The sequence below is a fragment of the Rattus norvegicus genome, chromosome 20, assembly GCF_021556685.1.
Source record: "Rattus norvegicus strain SHRSP/BbbUtx chromosome 20, alternate assembly SHRSP_T2T, whole genome shotgun sequence".
In the NCBI taxonomy this organism is placed as follows: Eukaryota; Metazoa; Chordata; class Mammalia; order Rodentia; family Muridae; genus Rattus; species Rattus norvegicus.
Window position 1 is genome coordinate 12,608,721 of NC_141553.1, and position 15,593 is coordinate 12,624,313.

The window sequence follows — 15,593 nt, forward strand, 5'->3', positions numbered from 1 at the left end:
TTGAGGCTAGGGCCATCCCTGGGCTGGCAGTCTGTGTTCTATAAGAAAGCAGACTGAGCAAGCCATGTAAGCAGCACCCCTCCATGGCCTCTGCATCAGCTCTGCCTCCTGGCTCCTACCTTAAGTTCCTGCCCTGACTTCCCTCAGCGATGGCGTATGACCTGAGAATTGCAAGCTGGAATAAACCTTTTCTCCCCAAGTTGCTTGTGGTCATAGTGCTTCGCTGTGGCAACAGAAAAGTAACTAAGGCAGACCATAACTCTGCTACAGACTGCCTGGGCTCCCATTCCTTCCTTCAAAAGTTTGTTGGAAACCCTATGACCCTAGAGTTCTTGCATGCTTCCTGCCCACAAACACCAGCGTGAGCTGTGCATAGGCCCCTGTGTTGCCATTCAGTGTACTGGGGTTCTTTTGCTTCGCCTGGAACGAGACCATAGGTGGACAGAAGCTTCAGATGCTGGCCTCTAGCAGCTCAGTGTTCGTCACCACTTGTCAGCAGTCAGGCTTTAGTATTAGCATCCTCCTATAGACCACAAGCACTGGGACACTTAATGAGTGTTACCGTCCTGATGTGAGGCTTAGGTATCACGACCTTTACTATCAGCAGCCGTGTCGGTCTGAGATCCCAAGGCCCGGAAGACCTGACAGTTCTCTGGAAACTTCTGATAACCAGTACCTGCAGATTCTCTTCTCTTGCCTCTTCTAGTGCTTGCTTTCCCCTCACCCCATCTCTGTCGCCATCTCTGTCACTATCACTGTCTCTGTCTTCTTATTTATGCCTCTTTTCTTCTTTTTTCCCTGGTCATTCTCAAACTTCAACTGCTTCTTCAGTTGTCAGTGGCTACTGCCACGACTTGGGGTGGTGCCACTGGGCAGACTCAACCCAGTGGGTGCTGCCAGCGGCTAAGTCCCAGGCCTCTGCAAATGGCTGTTGCTTCAACTGCTGGGAAGTAATTGCAGGCACTTGGCTCTGAGAAATCAGCACCTAGAGCTCAGGAGCCAGGCACTTGCCCCTAACTGGTCAGTGTGGGAGCTGAGCATTAAAGAGTACTGTGTCTGTGTGTGGGGTTGGTGAGGGTTCAGCTTGTCTGTGGGCGGCACTACACTGGGTCAGGTTTACCTGTCAATCACCGGATCTTCAGTTACCAGTGGTAGACATGGCATTAGTGACACTGGGCTCCTGTGGTGGCCACGGGATCAAGGACAGTGCTTTCCCAGCCACAAAGCCAAAACAGAAAGCCAGCGTTTGTTCCATGGTCAAACTGTGCCCCTCACCAGGCTCCCACAGCCACCATGCTCTGCAGTCTGCTGCTGTCTTTGTGTTAACCTGCACTAGTAAAACTGGTCTTTACTGCGGGCCCGATGTGTCAACACCAAGGGAGGCAACCCAGGAGACTTGCCACTGAATCCTTGAGTAAGCCCGAGCCGTCTGCTTAAGAACCGGAGGAGTGTTTGGGCCAATCACGGTCTCTAAGGTTTATACTTGGGGCTCATCCTTGCCTGGCCACTAGTGATAATAGAATATTGCACCCCTTCTGACCAGGTTATAGTTTCTCGGGGCTTGTGACCACAAGAGGTCTGGGACAGCTACTCAGACAGCGCCAGCCAGGGCTGCTCCCTCAGAAGCCTCTTGCAGTACATGTCTCAAGGTATCCATGTGCGTTCAGATGGCTGGCGCATGTATAAGGGAAGCCACTGTTTGGCTAATAGCCTTTTTTACCCAAGGCAGCTTAGATGGCTAGAGAACGTTCAATAGCTTCTAATTAGGGAACCAAAACGTCATACTGCTAGTGACAGGCACTAAAAAGAATGCTTACAGTAAAGTTGGAGAACTTATTAATACTATCAGTAATTTTTTTTAAAAAAAGGCTTAGAAAGCGCTTTAAAGGCTGTCTGGCATCCCAGGCTATGGGTTCATCTCTTCTTTCTCATGTGGACACAACTTCATGGCACCTAAGTCCCCTCCTGGTTTAGACTTAGGCCATCCTGGATGGGCAAGGCTGTCTTCTTAAAGCCTCTGCTCTGGAAATGGCTGAGATAACATTGCGCATACACATCTCTGAGCCTATAGTGACAGCGGCCATGCTAACTCTTACATGTAGTCCTGACATCTTCGCTGTTGGCCTGGTACGAAGAACATGGCTTCAACTCAGTGACGCTTAAATCTCTCTGGCCACTGTGTCACCCTTTGCTGCACCTTTGAACATGTTCCTTCTGGACCAGGAAACTGAAGCAGGGCTCTGAGCAGTCCTGGAAAGTACTCTACAGCTGACTTGAGATTAGCCTGCTTCTCCCCCACCCCTCCTCTCTCGTGCACACACTTGCGTGTGCATGTGCGTGCGCATGTGTTCGCTGTGTTGTCTTTAAAAAGTTCATGCCCTTTAGTCTCCACCCAGTGGAGTCCTCATTTCTACCACAGCCTCATCAGTGCCCCGCCCCCACCCCACCCCAGTCCACACGGATGCTTCACCAGAATCATGTCCAAGCTCCGCCTGACTCATTCCATGCCGTTTCTGGATTGGCTCTCCAAACGCTGCTCATAAAACAGTTCTAAAGCCTTGTTGCCCTCTTAACGGTAGCCTAGCAATATCCCACTCCCCAAAACCAATGGTCACTGATCATTTTTCCATTAATAACTCCCTAAGATACATCGGCTTCTAAAGAAAAGGCTTATTTTAACTCAGAGTTTTGTGGGGTTCGTGTCACAAGTATAGCCATGGCTTCGTAGTTTTTAGGACTCAGGTTGTTGGGGTTTCATCATACCATGACAGGAACATGGGATATAGCCAAACCATTCACCCCATAACCAAGATGCAAACAAAAGAAGGGTGAGGCTGAGCTCCCACACCCCCTTCAAGGACACCCCCACCATGATATCAAGGGCTCCCACCCAGCCCCACCTCTTACAGCTCCCATCGCCTCCCCTATTAGTTACTTTTCTTGCTGCTGTGGTAAAATACCCAAGGAAGAGCAACTAAAGGGAGGGGGGTTATTTTGACTTATAGGCGAGGAGTACCATCCATCATGGCGGGGGAGGCGTGGCAGCAGGAGCACGAGGCACCTGGTTGCTCTCCATCTGTAGTCAAAGAAGAGATGAGTGCTGCTTCCGCATTCATTCTCCTTTTCATTCGGGCTGAGGCCGTAGGCTGTGCTGTGGTGATGCTCACATATAGGCTGTGCTGTGGTGATGCTCACATGTAGGCTGTGCTGTGGTGATGCTCACATTCAGGCTGTGCTGTGGTGATGATGCTCACATTCAGGCTGTGCTGTGGTGATGATGCTCACATTCAGGCTGTGCTGTGGTGATGCTCACATTCAGTCTGTGCTGTGGTGATGCTCACATTCAGTCTGTGCTGTGGTGATGCTCACATTCAGACTGTGCTGTGGTGATGCTCACATTCAGACTGTGCTGTGGTGATGCTCACATTCAGACTGTGCTGTGGTGATGCTCACATATAGGCTGTACTGTGGTGATGCTCACATGTAGGCTGTGCAATGGTGATGCTCACATTCAGGCTGTGCTGTGGTGATGCTCACATTCAGACTGTGCTGTGGTGATGCTCACATTCAGACTGTGCTGTGGTGATGCTCACATTCAGACTGTGCTGTGGTGATGCTCACATTCAGACTGTGCTGTGGTGATGCTCACATTCAGAGTGTGCTGTGGTGATGCTCGCATTCATGCTGTGCTGTGGTGATGCTTGCATTCAGTCTGTGCTGTGGTGATGCTCACATTCAGACTGTGCTGTGGTGATGCTCACATGTAGGCTGTGCTGTGGTGATGCTCACATTCAGACTGTGCTGTGGTGATGCTCACATTCAGACTGCTGTGGTGATGCTCACATATAGACTGTGCTGTGGTGATGCTCGCATTCAGGCTGTGCTGTGGTGATGATGCTCACATTCAGTCTGTGCTGTGGTGATGCTCACATTCAGACTGTGCTGTGGTGATGCTCACATTCAGACTGTGCTGTGGTGATGCTCACATTCAGTCTGTGCTGTGGTGATGCTCACATTCAGACTGTGCTGTGGTGATGCTCACATTCAGGCTCTGCTGTGGTGATGATGCTCACATGTAGGCTGTGCTGTGGTGATGCTCACATATAGGCTCTGCTGTGGTGATGATGCTCACATGTAGGCTGTGCTGTGGTGATGCTCACATATAGACTGTGCTGTGGTGATGATGCTCACATGTAGGCTGTGCTGTGGTGATGCTCGCATTTAGAGTATGTCTTCTCACCTCAGTTAAGTCATCTAGACACCTCCTCACAGACATGCCCAGAGACTGGTCTCCTAGGTAATTCTAGATCCTGTCAAGTTGACAGACAAAATTAACCATCCCATCTCCCAAAAGCAACACAATCAGGCTGTGCTGTAGTGATGTTCGCATGTAGACTTTAACACACGTACCTGTGGAGGACGGTCCAGATGGAAGCTATAACAACAACAAATTAGATGAGGAGGTTGGAATGATATCTCAGGAAGAGACCATCCATCCTCCATACTCGCTCCCTGCGGTTGTCTGAAATTAGCTCTCAGCTGTTGATTCTAGAGGATCTCTGAGATTAGTGGAACGACTTTTCTGCTACATGGAATACTAGACTGATGTTTGTGCTGTGAGACATGAAGCCAAGGTTTAAGCATCAGCTCCCCGGAGTTTCTCCACTGCATTTTGTGTTAATGCTGTTGGTGTCCTGTCCTTGAGACTCCTGAACCACTTTTTCTAAGGAGACAGCGCCTCCTGGTGGAAGGTGGTGGAACAGTGCCTGGGAAGCAGCCTCAGCCTATGGTGGTAAACAGGGCAGCTGCCTGTAGCAGGACAGACCATAGCATCAAACAGACCCATCGCAACGGGGAAAAGTATCTGCAGGTAGTGGGGAGCGTGGTCATAGTATTGGTTTGCCTGTGCCCAAAGGATTTCAAGGTATCCCAAGAACGTTATGTTTTATGCCAGGGATTAAACTGAAAGCCTCTCTGAGTTCTAAGTACGTGCTTCGCTGAACTACACCCCAAGTCCTGAAAGCATTAGTAACTTTAATTGCTACCCATCCTTCTGCTTCCCCGAACACTGTGGTAATAAGGCAGTGTTAGTAATGGACACAGGCTCCTGGAAAGCATGTGCTCCCACATTTGGTATAAAAGTTGATGTGCCCCCCAAATAAAACCAAGCCATTTTTAGCAGCTTTAAGGGCTATGGCTTTCTGCAAAGAGATGCTTCATTATCTCCAAAAACACACACAGTCTCTGAAACACCCTTCATCAAGGAGACCGGAAACCATCATGGGGAAGGTTCCCAGGGCCTGAGCCAAGCTTGCCTTCTCATTTCTCCCACCTTTGCTTTGCTAAAAAGGTGACAAGTGGCCTGAAAATGTCTATTCTGTCTCTTGTAATCTGTCCTTAATGTTTTCAGAATACTAGCTAGTCATCTCCAATCAATGGCAACATAGCATATGGCAGTCACATGAAAGCCACTATAGGGATGAAAGGTCTTTCCCCAAGTCCACCTAGGTGGCAACCAGGCTGGGGTGAAGAGGAGAGCTCAATACCGAGTAGTGGGGTTCAGATGCAGAGTGGGCAGCAGGCACAGAGGCCTCTGGGTCCTCTCGCTGGGTAGGGTCCAGGGCAAGGGGAAATGGGAGAGCCGTGAGCAGGCTGCTCAAATGGAGCAACACGTTAGCCATTTTCCCTGGGGCAACGGAAGAAGCGTCTGGGCAGGAGCAGTGGTTCACTAGAAGCAAGGCTCCCTGGTGATCCCCCAGGAAAAGTAGGGATTCATTTGTTTCTGGATAGTTGGGAATTACAAATGAAGCTAGACATGGGAAAGGCATGCAGTCAAGTTCTGGCCATTTAACCTGGCACTCCACAGGCTCGGGTGTAGCTTTCTAGGGTGGGGGGGGGGTCTATATTGCTATCAGCTTCTTTCTCGAAAATTGGGCTACCTCCTCTGTGTTTTCGTGGAAACGGGGCTTGGATTCTCATCTGAGCAGCTATCAAAGCCCCTTGAGAGTGCTCTTCTCCCTGCTCCCCACTGAGCCCACGCAAGTCTGCCTCACACATCTGTCAGTCTGTCCTCATACCTAATAGATTTTCATGATGATGCCAGACATGACCCTGTATCTCCTTAACCTCTACCCTGCCCTGAATCCACTATGACTCTCCAACCACCCAGCCTTGCAGATCCGTGTGCATAGTTGGTGCACGTGGCCGTCTGGCCCATGTCCCCTGTCCCTTCTAAGTCTGGCCTGGCTCTGAAGGTTCTGTGATTGCTGGGTCCACTTTGATCCCTGCCCTCTGTGGGAGAGGACTCCTTGAGTTCTCCCCAGTGTGCAGTGAGGCAGGTACGAGGCAAAGATGCCACACATGTCCCCACACATGTCCCACACGTGTCCCCACACGTGTCCCCACACATGTCCCCACACATGTCCCCACACATGTCCCCACAGTGTTCCCCACACATGTCCCCACAGTGTTCCCCACACATGTCCCCACACATGTCCCACACATGTCCCACACATGTCCCCACACATGTCCCCACAGTGTTCCTAAGCCACACAACTGTGCTCACTAGTAGGAGTCCAACACGCCTGTTTTCTCCCCCCCAGGACATCATTAATTCCATGAGCAACAGCCCTGCCACCAGCAAGCCCCCCGTGACACTGCGACTAGTGGTCCCTGCCAGCCAGTGTGGGTCCCTGATCGGCAAAGGTGGCTCCAAGATCAAGGAGATCCGGGAGGTACTGCCTGTCCTAGCGCATGTCTCCCACACAGCCTGTAAGTGCACGAGCTGATGCCACAGCCCCTGGTGGCTCAAGCTGGTGTCCAAATGTAACGGATGATCCGATTTGCCAGTAAGAAGTGGGGTGTGGGAAACTTCCACACTGACATGGACACACGGTGGCCTGTGCCAGGGATAGCCCTGCACAAGAACAGGGGTGGGATACAGGTCCTTGGATGGCAGATTTTAGTGCCCAAGTTCAGTGGCTCTGGGCCTGGGCGTGTTCTGGGCCTGAGAGATGCCACTTTGTCCTTCAGGGATGATTTTAATGGAGTCTGAACCTGATGTGGGTTTAACATTGAAAATATGTTACTTCCAGGAAGGCTAAGTCCTTCCCTTAACCAAGAGAGCAGTCACCCCTTCTTGATCCCTTCCTGTCCTCTTCTGTGACTTAGAAGATGCTAAGAAGCCTGACCCTTGGCCAATGCTTGGTTCACTCTGTGTGGCCCCTACCATTGTCACTAAAGCTTGTGTGGCTCACATGTCTGGAGGGTTCAAGCGGTCACTTGAGCTTTGTGGTAGCCAGACCTCAAAGAGCAGGGGGGTCCCAGGCTCAGGCTTCCTGGCCTCCATGTGACCTACTTCCATGGAAGAAGAAGAATGCTTGGTATTGGAAAGACTGATCCTAATTCCCTGTAGACTTTCCTCTTACAGCAGTGGTTCTCAACTTAATGGGTTGCGACCCCTTTGAGGGTCAAACAGGCCCTTCTTAGGGATCGCCTGAGATTATTGGGAAACTCTGATCATTACATTATGACTCATAACAGTAGCAAAATCACAGTTCTGAAGTAACAACTGAAATGATTTTATAATTGAGGGTCAGCCCAACATGAGGAACTGTATTAAAGGGTCGCACCATTAGGAAGGTCGAGAACCACAGCTCTACAGAATCAGGGCCTCCTCTTCAGTACGTGAGCTGAGCAGGGACCATGCCATTCATTCCAGAACGTCACAGTTTCCTCGGGATATGCAGAGGGAGGATTAAGGGTAGCGACGTCTAGTCAGATGAGGAAGGGAGGGCACTGTGACCAGTTAAGGCCCTGTTTCTAGTGAAGGGTTTTCACGGTGCAGACCACCCTGAGTGTGTCCCCATGCGTTGGAGGTACCGCTCCTCTTTTCAAGTCGCCGTCTGCAGTCTGCAGCCCTCCGACAGCCCTTCTCTGCAGTCCACAGGTGCTCAGGTCCAGGTGGCAGGTGACATGCTGCCCAACTCCACGGAGCGGGCGGTGACTATCTCAGGGACCCCGGACGCCATCATCCAGTGTGTGAAACAGATCTGTGTGGTCATGCTGGAGGTACAGTATGAACACAGTGGGCCAACGAGCCCGCCGTCACCTACCCGCCTCGCTCAGGGCCGGGTGCACTTTAGTGACATGCTAGCTTTGTCACTAAGGCTCCTAAGAAAGTGGGTAGTCACTTGGGGGGTGTGGGGATCAGACGTCAAAGACAAGCAAACCCCAGGCTTGGGCTTCCTGGCCTCTAGCAGGAGCCAGGCAGGCTGAAGGGACACCCTTGGATGTGTCTCCTGATGCTAGCCTGTGGCCGTCGTCTTGTCTGGATATGGGTGGGGCAGCATGGTGGGAGAGGGGAGTGGGAGTGTGGGTAGGCACATCATGAGGTTTCAGCTTTGGAAGTGGTAACTGCTCTGACCTGAGGCAGATGTGGGAAGGATAAGAGGATGTCTCCTGCCTGTCTGGCCATCCAGCACAACAGGCCTATAGGTCTACAGACTTCAAGGGAACCACTACCCCAGGTAGTACTGGGTAGGGCTCAGGACAGAGCCAGGGAAATACAATGTGGAGAGAGAGAGATGTGGGAGCAGAGGGGTAACAGAGGAAAGGAGGAGTCAGTGGACAGGAGCAGCCTCCTAAAGTTCTGGTCAAGGATGGAGAGAGTTCACAACAGCTTCTATACTTGTGACCATTCCCGAGCAAGACCTTTCGCCATTTGGAGACCGCTGAGCTCTGCCCTCCCACACTACCACATCTCCATGGCACTGACAGCACTAAGCTGTGTCATCCGCTCTGAGACATTACGGTCAAACTTCACGGTTGCTCTTTTCTAACTCTTTGAATAGCTTTATCTTCCTAACGCCTAAAAGTTAAAGATGTTTTTCAAGATGTTATTCTTATGTGGATTTCCCCACTGGTCAGGGTGATGGGATGGTCCAATCGCAGGAGCCCAGAGGCCAAGGGTCATCACTAGAGACTACAGCTCCTTGTACTGCCCTCTGCCCCCAAATAGTGAGAACCGTATGGTCTGCTCAGTGACACCCTGGGAGTGGCAAAGAGTGGTGGTAACGATCCTGCAGGGGACATGAGGGGGCCAGCAGCCCTCTTGTCAGGACAGACTGTGTCATTATGAGAAGCCCCAAGCAGGCTTCTGGGCTGATGGTGTGGAGCCAGCACCTGGGGCCTATGTATCAGAACTCACATCTCCAGATGGTGTGACAGAAGCCATGGCCATGCACATGTGGATGTCAGCTGTGTAGGCTGACCTAACAGAGTCAGGTGCACTCGTTCCCATGATGCAGTTTGCAGAAGCTTCAGGGCGTGGCCTCCCTCACCAGGAAGAAAGAGGACACCATGAAAAGAGTTCCCCTTCTACCTGAAGGACAACAAGGAAAAGGCAAAAGATGGCTCCAAGGCCCTGCTTGTCAATCAAAGGCCTTTCAAGCTTGCTTAAGGGCTGTACCCTTTCTACCTCCACAGTCCCGAGAAGTACTGCTCCCAGCAGATATACTTGGGCGAGGCCTGCAAAGGAAACAAGTGTTGCCATTATAGACCTCCTGCCCCACAACTCTGGTGCCTCACACACCCGTGAGAAACAGCCTTCAGGCCTTGCTTACCCGGGAACATTGATGTAGGTCACTTTTCTACGTGGGTAAAAATGAAACTGGGCCTCCTGCGTGAGCACAGGGAATCCTGTGTTGGGAGGGAAGCAGCCTGGAGCACAGGTTGCGGGGCCTAGGATCTGGAGGACTTGGCCAGAACAATGAAGTAGCCACTGTAGGTACTGGACACACCAGAGCTCCAGCATGATCTGTGTCACAGGCCTAGGGTCTGTCTGGGATGCCTCAGCAGGCAGGCTTTGCACAGAGGCTCTCTTAGAGGCAAGGCCCCAGCGAGGGGGAATATGGGCATTCCCGCGGGCCAACACAGTCCTTTACCCATTACTGTCAGCTCCAGAGTAAGAGATGCTCCAAGGTCACACCCTCAGCGGGCTCTGGTAGTCAGAGACAGCCTGTGCTATGGTCACTTGTTGCTGTCACAGAGAACCTCATAAAACAGTGTTCAGAGTATGGGAAGGTTTATTTTGGCTTATACTGTGGGGTGGGGTGGGGTCAGGATCAGAGGGCACCCGGGCATGCTGACTCTGCAGTCAGGAAGCTGAGGTTAATGAATAATGATGCCCAGTTCACTTTCCCTCTGTACTTGGTGCAGGACTCCAGCCCATAGAATGGTGTTCCCCACGCATGCTCAGACGCTAACCTAACCTAGACAGTCACCACAGACATGCCCAGAGGCTTGTCTCCTAGGTTTTCCTGTCAAGAATATTAACCATCAGTCTGTCATGTAGCTAAGAGCTCTGGCCTCTTCTGCCTTGGTAGTGTCAGCTAGTGATAATTTATATGCCTGGAGCTGGGGCAGGTTGAGCACCTCTGACCAACCCAGAGAGGATAAGGTGGGACTTGTGGGCACCTGAGAACAGCATTCATCTGAGAGGAGAAGCCTACATTCTGGACCCAAGAGTAATCAAGGAAAATTACAGCAGAGTTTGTCCTCGTGGAATCCCATTCTGCCTCTACAAGCTTCCTATGTTTGCCCTGGTGAAACGGAATGATTCTAAGCCATTTTAGCAGCCGCTGCTATAGGCTGAGCAGAACTTGGGTTGCTAGACATCAGTTCCCAATGTGAGCTGTGCTCAACATTGGCGTTTCCCAGGAACTTGCGTGTTTCTTATCAAAGGATGCCAGCTGCAGCTCTGAGTGGTGACCACCATATCTACCATTGGATCTTTCCTATACCAGGAGGAAAGGGTCATGCAAAGTCCAGGGAGCCAACTACTAGCAAGCAGGCGGCCCACCTACCTTGGCACTGCTGTAGAACCCCGCTTCTGCCTGCTCCTGCTCGGCTGGCCACAGAGTCTGTTGACGATAAGTACCAAACAGTGCAAGCTTGGAAGAAAGATGGCTACCCCAATGAAGAAGGCAGTGAAGATGTAGAATTTAGCCTGCCCCAGTGTCCTGAGGACAGGCTCATCTCCTTTTGATGGTCCAGGATGGCCCCTCCCATCACTGTGTGGCCTATGGAGCCTTTGCTGGCCAAGTCTGGAGGGCTAGGGGTTGGGGTCCCATAGATGGGTGGGTGTGGGAAGGCAGCCCAAGGCCAACCGCAAAGCTGTTCTAACCACTCTCTCCCTCTCCTGTCCCTTTTCCTAGTCCCCACCGAAAGGTGCCACCATTCCCTACCGCCCAAAGCCCGCCTCCACCCCTGTCATTTTTGCAGGTGGTCAGGTAAGAGCCGACCCGCTCGCGGCCTCCACTGCCAACCTCAGCCTCTTACTGCAGCACCCGCCGCTGCCCGTTAGTGCACTCAGGTTTTCTCGCCTTCTCACGTGCACGTCTCCCACCCTGCGATGGACACAGAGCTCTCTGGCTCACCCCAGGCGGTGGGGGGAGGAGGAGTGGGAGGCAGGACTGTAGCTCACAGAGCTGCATCCCTGTGTGAGACAGGAGAGACCTGCAGACCCATGCAGAACTAGGCACTGCCTAACCATACCCGCCCGACCTCCTCTGCGGATGTGGCTGGGCAGCTTAGGTAGTTAGTGGACAGAAACATTCTGGGCGACTGTGGCTTGCGTTTGGATCCTCTAGAGCTCTGGGAACCAGGGTCCCATTTTTCCCTGAAGCACATCTCAGACCTTACCATAATCCTCAGGGAGCAGCAGGCACATCCCTTTAAGAGATGAATAGCCTCAGGCTAGCCCATGTTCCACTATGGCTGGGATCCATCCCTGCTAAGCCCATCCTTGAGGATTTAATGGCCAGCGTCTGTCTCCTGGAGAAGAGGGGTGGAAGACAGAATGAAGGAGAGCTTATGCCCGTGACCAGCCCTGGCCAGGAGGTAGGGAGACTGGAGAAGGCCCCTGTCTGGTCTCCTCACAAGCTCACTGAAACGCAGTTGCCCACCTTAGGTCCATGAGACTCTAGCCACACAGATGACATGAACACGGACAGCCAGGGGTCCGCCCAGAAGAGCTCTGTGTCCTGTCGGCCGCGATGTGTGTCTTTGTTCAAGGGAGAGTTAAGTCAGAGACTCCCCATAGGTGACCCAGCTGACAGAATAGACATGGGGTTTTTACTGTATTATTCAAAAAGAAAAAGAAAGCCATTGAAAACTCCTCCCCTAGTCTTTCTTCACAGTATACAGAGAACAGCAGTAGTGTGTATAGTGTATAGCATGTGTGGGTCCTACCTGTTACCCCCATCTCCCTCCCTACTCTAGCACATGCATGTATGTGTGCATGTGCATATACATACAACATGGTCTCCTGGCTCAGGTCCGCCCCATTGCTGGCAGAGAGTCCTATGCACTGATATAGACCAAGCACATGACACATCCCACAGTACAGCAGGTCTTGCCCGCCTCACAGCCTGAGAGAGACTCAGAGCTATACTCTTGGCCATGATATCAGAGATAGAGCCACACCGGCAAGCCCGTCAAAGCTCTCTAGTGTTCTACCCAGATTCGTGGCTAGCTGACAGGTCAGGAACCAGTGTAAACTGTATTTCTCTGTTCCACAATAGCCCACATGCATAAAATCCACCATAAAATAAAACTCCACAATAGGACTTTATTTAGAAAGCCTCTATGCAAATGAATCTGGACTCTATGACTCTGAGTCACAACTCCAGTGCCTAGGGCACAGCCACTATGGAAAAGGATTATGGCCAGGGTCCCTGGTCCCATCTATCTATATAACACGGTCCAGTCACAGAGGTGACCATCACTCTGCTATTATGTTTATCCCCTGAGAGTGTTAGTCCTTTAAGAGACCATCACCATTCCCTTGGAACAGTGTGGTCTGGCTTTGATTTCCTTGCTTATACATAGGGGACAGACTCATAGGAGAGTCATCCTGCAAGGAAGCTTGTGGGTAAGCCAGAATACAAACTCAGCTCTGGGTAGGGCCCCTCCAGGATCCCACCCCTATGTGTCCAAGACATGGGATAGAGCCCAGCAGAGGCGGCCTGGGTGTCTGACACTGTAGGAGGCGTCGATGGATGAAGAGGCCTAGAATCTTCAGTAACCAACTCTCAGCCATTGTTACCTGGCCAAGCTGACAGCTCCCCCAGGTAGACAGCCCAGGGACAGGAGTGAAAGATGTTAGACAGCAGCCCAGGCTGCGCTCTGCATATAGCTGGGAGGGAGCAGTGGACCTCACAGTTCCCAGGGGTCCAGCCAGAAATGATAACATGTTCCTTCCTCGGGTGATGCTCCCTGAGGTAAGACTTGGGAGATCACTCCTGACAGCAGTTTCCCAATGGAACTGCCACATCTGAGAGAAGTATTTTTCTGCTAGCACAGCCAAGTCATTCCAGGACAGGCTTGCTGGCCTATAGCCAGGCCCCTGTTAGGCCCTTGTCACCTGACTTTGAGCTCCTGCATTTGGTTATGATAAAAACTCCTAGTGCATTGGAAGGAAATGTGGGGGGCTCTGGGTCCACAGCAGGGACACATGATCGATCCCCGAGGGGACACTTAGATGTCCAGAGACCTCGGTGGGTCATAGGTGGGGGGAGCCTGTCCTTACTGCTGTGACTCCACCATCACGCTATGACGCTGCCCTGAAGCCACACAGTTCGTCTGTCGTCTCGCTCTCCCTTGACTGTGTTGTTTGTCTATTGTCTGAGTTGCCAAAGGGCATTGTAGCTGAAGGGACGGTTGAGGGCTCTGTCCCTGGGGTTTCAGAGTGGGGCTGGGTAGGGGAAGCCTGCAGGATACACAGTTGGTGTGGTTGGCACAGTCACAGAAGCAAGGGAAATGAAACTAAAGGAGCCTTGGGATTACCACACTGACTTTCAGAGAGGAGCCCCCTACGCCTCCTCCTACCACCCCCTGAGAGAGTCCATGTAAGACTTGGTAAGACAAACAAGGTTAGTCCTGTGACCAATTTATACCCATTTGTTCTTACAGCTTTGGCAGAAACTTGTACTGGTCACTTGTAAAACTTCTGTTTTCATTTGAATGTCTTGGGGGCTAAATCATAACCAGTGGCCCTCTTACTAGGGGGTTTAAATGGGTCATCGGTAGGTTTCCGATTTTAAGAACGTTGGAGGAGATCAGGGTTAGAAACAGCAGTTGGCCACAGCTCAGGGCAAGGGCAGTTTCTCAGGACTCACCAGTTGTAATTAAGAGCCCCACCCCCTTCCCCAAACAGGGCCAGGGTGGGTAGAGACAGGCACTGATGGAGAACACTGTCCCTAGACGGTTCTTAGCATGCTAGAGCATACTAGGCTGAGTCACTAGTGGCTGACAAGTTGAGGTCCTACCATATCCCAAGCTGACTGTCTCTCTCTCTCTCTTCTCTCTGCTCCAGGCCTACACAATCCAGGGACAGTACGCCATCCCCCACCCAGATGTGAGTTTTCACTCTGCCCCTCCTCTCTCCCTCTCTTCATTATTGTGTACCTTCCTGCACGCTGCTGTTAATTGCTACTAATATTAATATTACACAATAATATTAATCTGTTTTCTCCATGTCTCCTATGTCTGTTGTATCCATCTGACCTTGGATAACGTTTTAACCTCTTAGCACTAATTCTTGCTTGTGTTGAGGACTTGGCCTGATGTCAAACTGCTGCCGTCCAGGGCTTCCCTCCCCCACACAGGCCTAGCCTTTTATCCATAGCCACCCCTACAGTACACTGGCCTGACAGACTGTGGCTCGCTGCCTCTGGCCAGCATGGGCAAGATACTGTGTACCTAAGTCAGAGGCCATTATTAGAACTATTCCCTTAAGGTGTCCTAAGAAGGGCACTAAATGTACCTAGGGAAGCCAAACTTGAAGAGCGGAAACCAAAGCATGGATTCTACCCATGTACAAAGGCCAACTGGGAAAGCCAAAAGTGGCGGGGGGTGGGGGTGGGGGATGGGGAGGCTTCCAACTCTCGTAGTTAGAAAGATGCTGATTGTGGAAGTGGACTCCTGGGCTCAGCCCTAAGCCTGCCTAGCTGGACCTATCACCTGTTCTTTGGCCTAGGTCTGCTCAGACATCTCCCGGTGGCTTGATGGTATGAATATATGACCTGTATTGGAGAATTAAAACCTCCTGAGGGAGCATGTGGAGATCAGGGGCAAAGTTTTAATCCGCCTCTTGACTCACCTCCAGTGGAGAGAGAGCTGAGTACCAAAGGAAGAGGAGGAGACACTCGGAGTCATGGTGACGCTGAGCCTGTAGGGGCCAAGAGATTGTGGGCAGCAGCCATGAGCACAGCTCGTTCTTTAGGGGATTTAGAGGTTCTAGGAGACGCTGGGGAGGACATGAGTGAGGGGAGAAAGAAGCATGAGGGGAAAGGGCTCCTGCCTCATAATGTTGGGAGTTGAACTCGAGACCTCAAGCATGCTGGTCAGATAATCTACTGCATTACGGTATTTCTCTTCCCGTGTTCGGCAGCTCCCCCTCAGACAGTCCCCTGTGTGCACTGCTCAGTGCACTGAGATGTGCTGGCAGTGTCAGGGGAAAGCAGTTGTGCTGTCGTTCTTCTGCAGACCTTGGCTTGTGAGTGGGATAGGAAACAGATGTGTAGTAGGGT

The 15,593-nt window shown here is 51.6% G+C and overlaps 1 protein-coding gene across 50 annotated transcripts in view; it reads left to right on the plus strand.

Moving 5' to 3' along the window:
* Pcbp3 (poly(rC) binding protein 3) overlaps positions 1-15,593 on the plus strand; it is a 263,941-nt gene that overhangs the window by 230,488 nt on the left and 17,860 nt on the right. For 25 of the 50 annotated variants that reach the window (XR_015644623.1, XR_015644620.1, XR_015644622.1 and 22 more), the window contains 4 exon segments: positions 6,603-6,734; positions 7,942-8,070; positions 11,217-11,291; positions 14,378-14,419. Coding sequence is in view for 25 of the 50 variants with exons in the window: in XM_087597167.1 (XP_087453293.1) it covers positions 6,603-6,734; positions 7,942-8,070; positions 11,217-11,291; positions 14,378-14,419 (378 nt within the window). In the remaining 25 variants the exon portion in view is untranslated. 50 annotated transcript variants of the gene reach the window in all.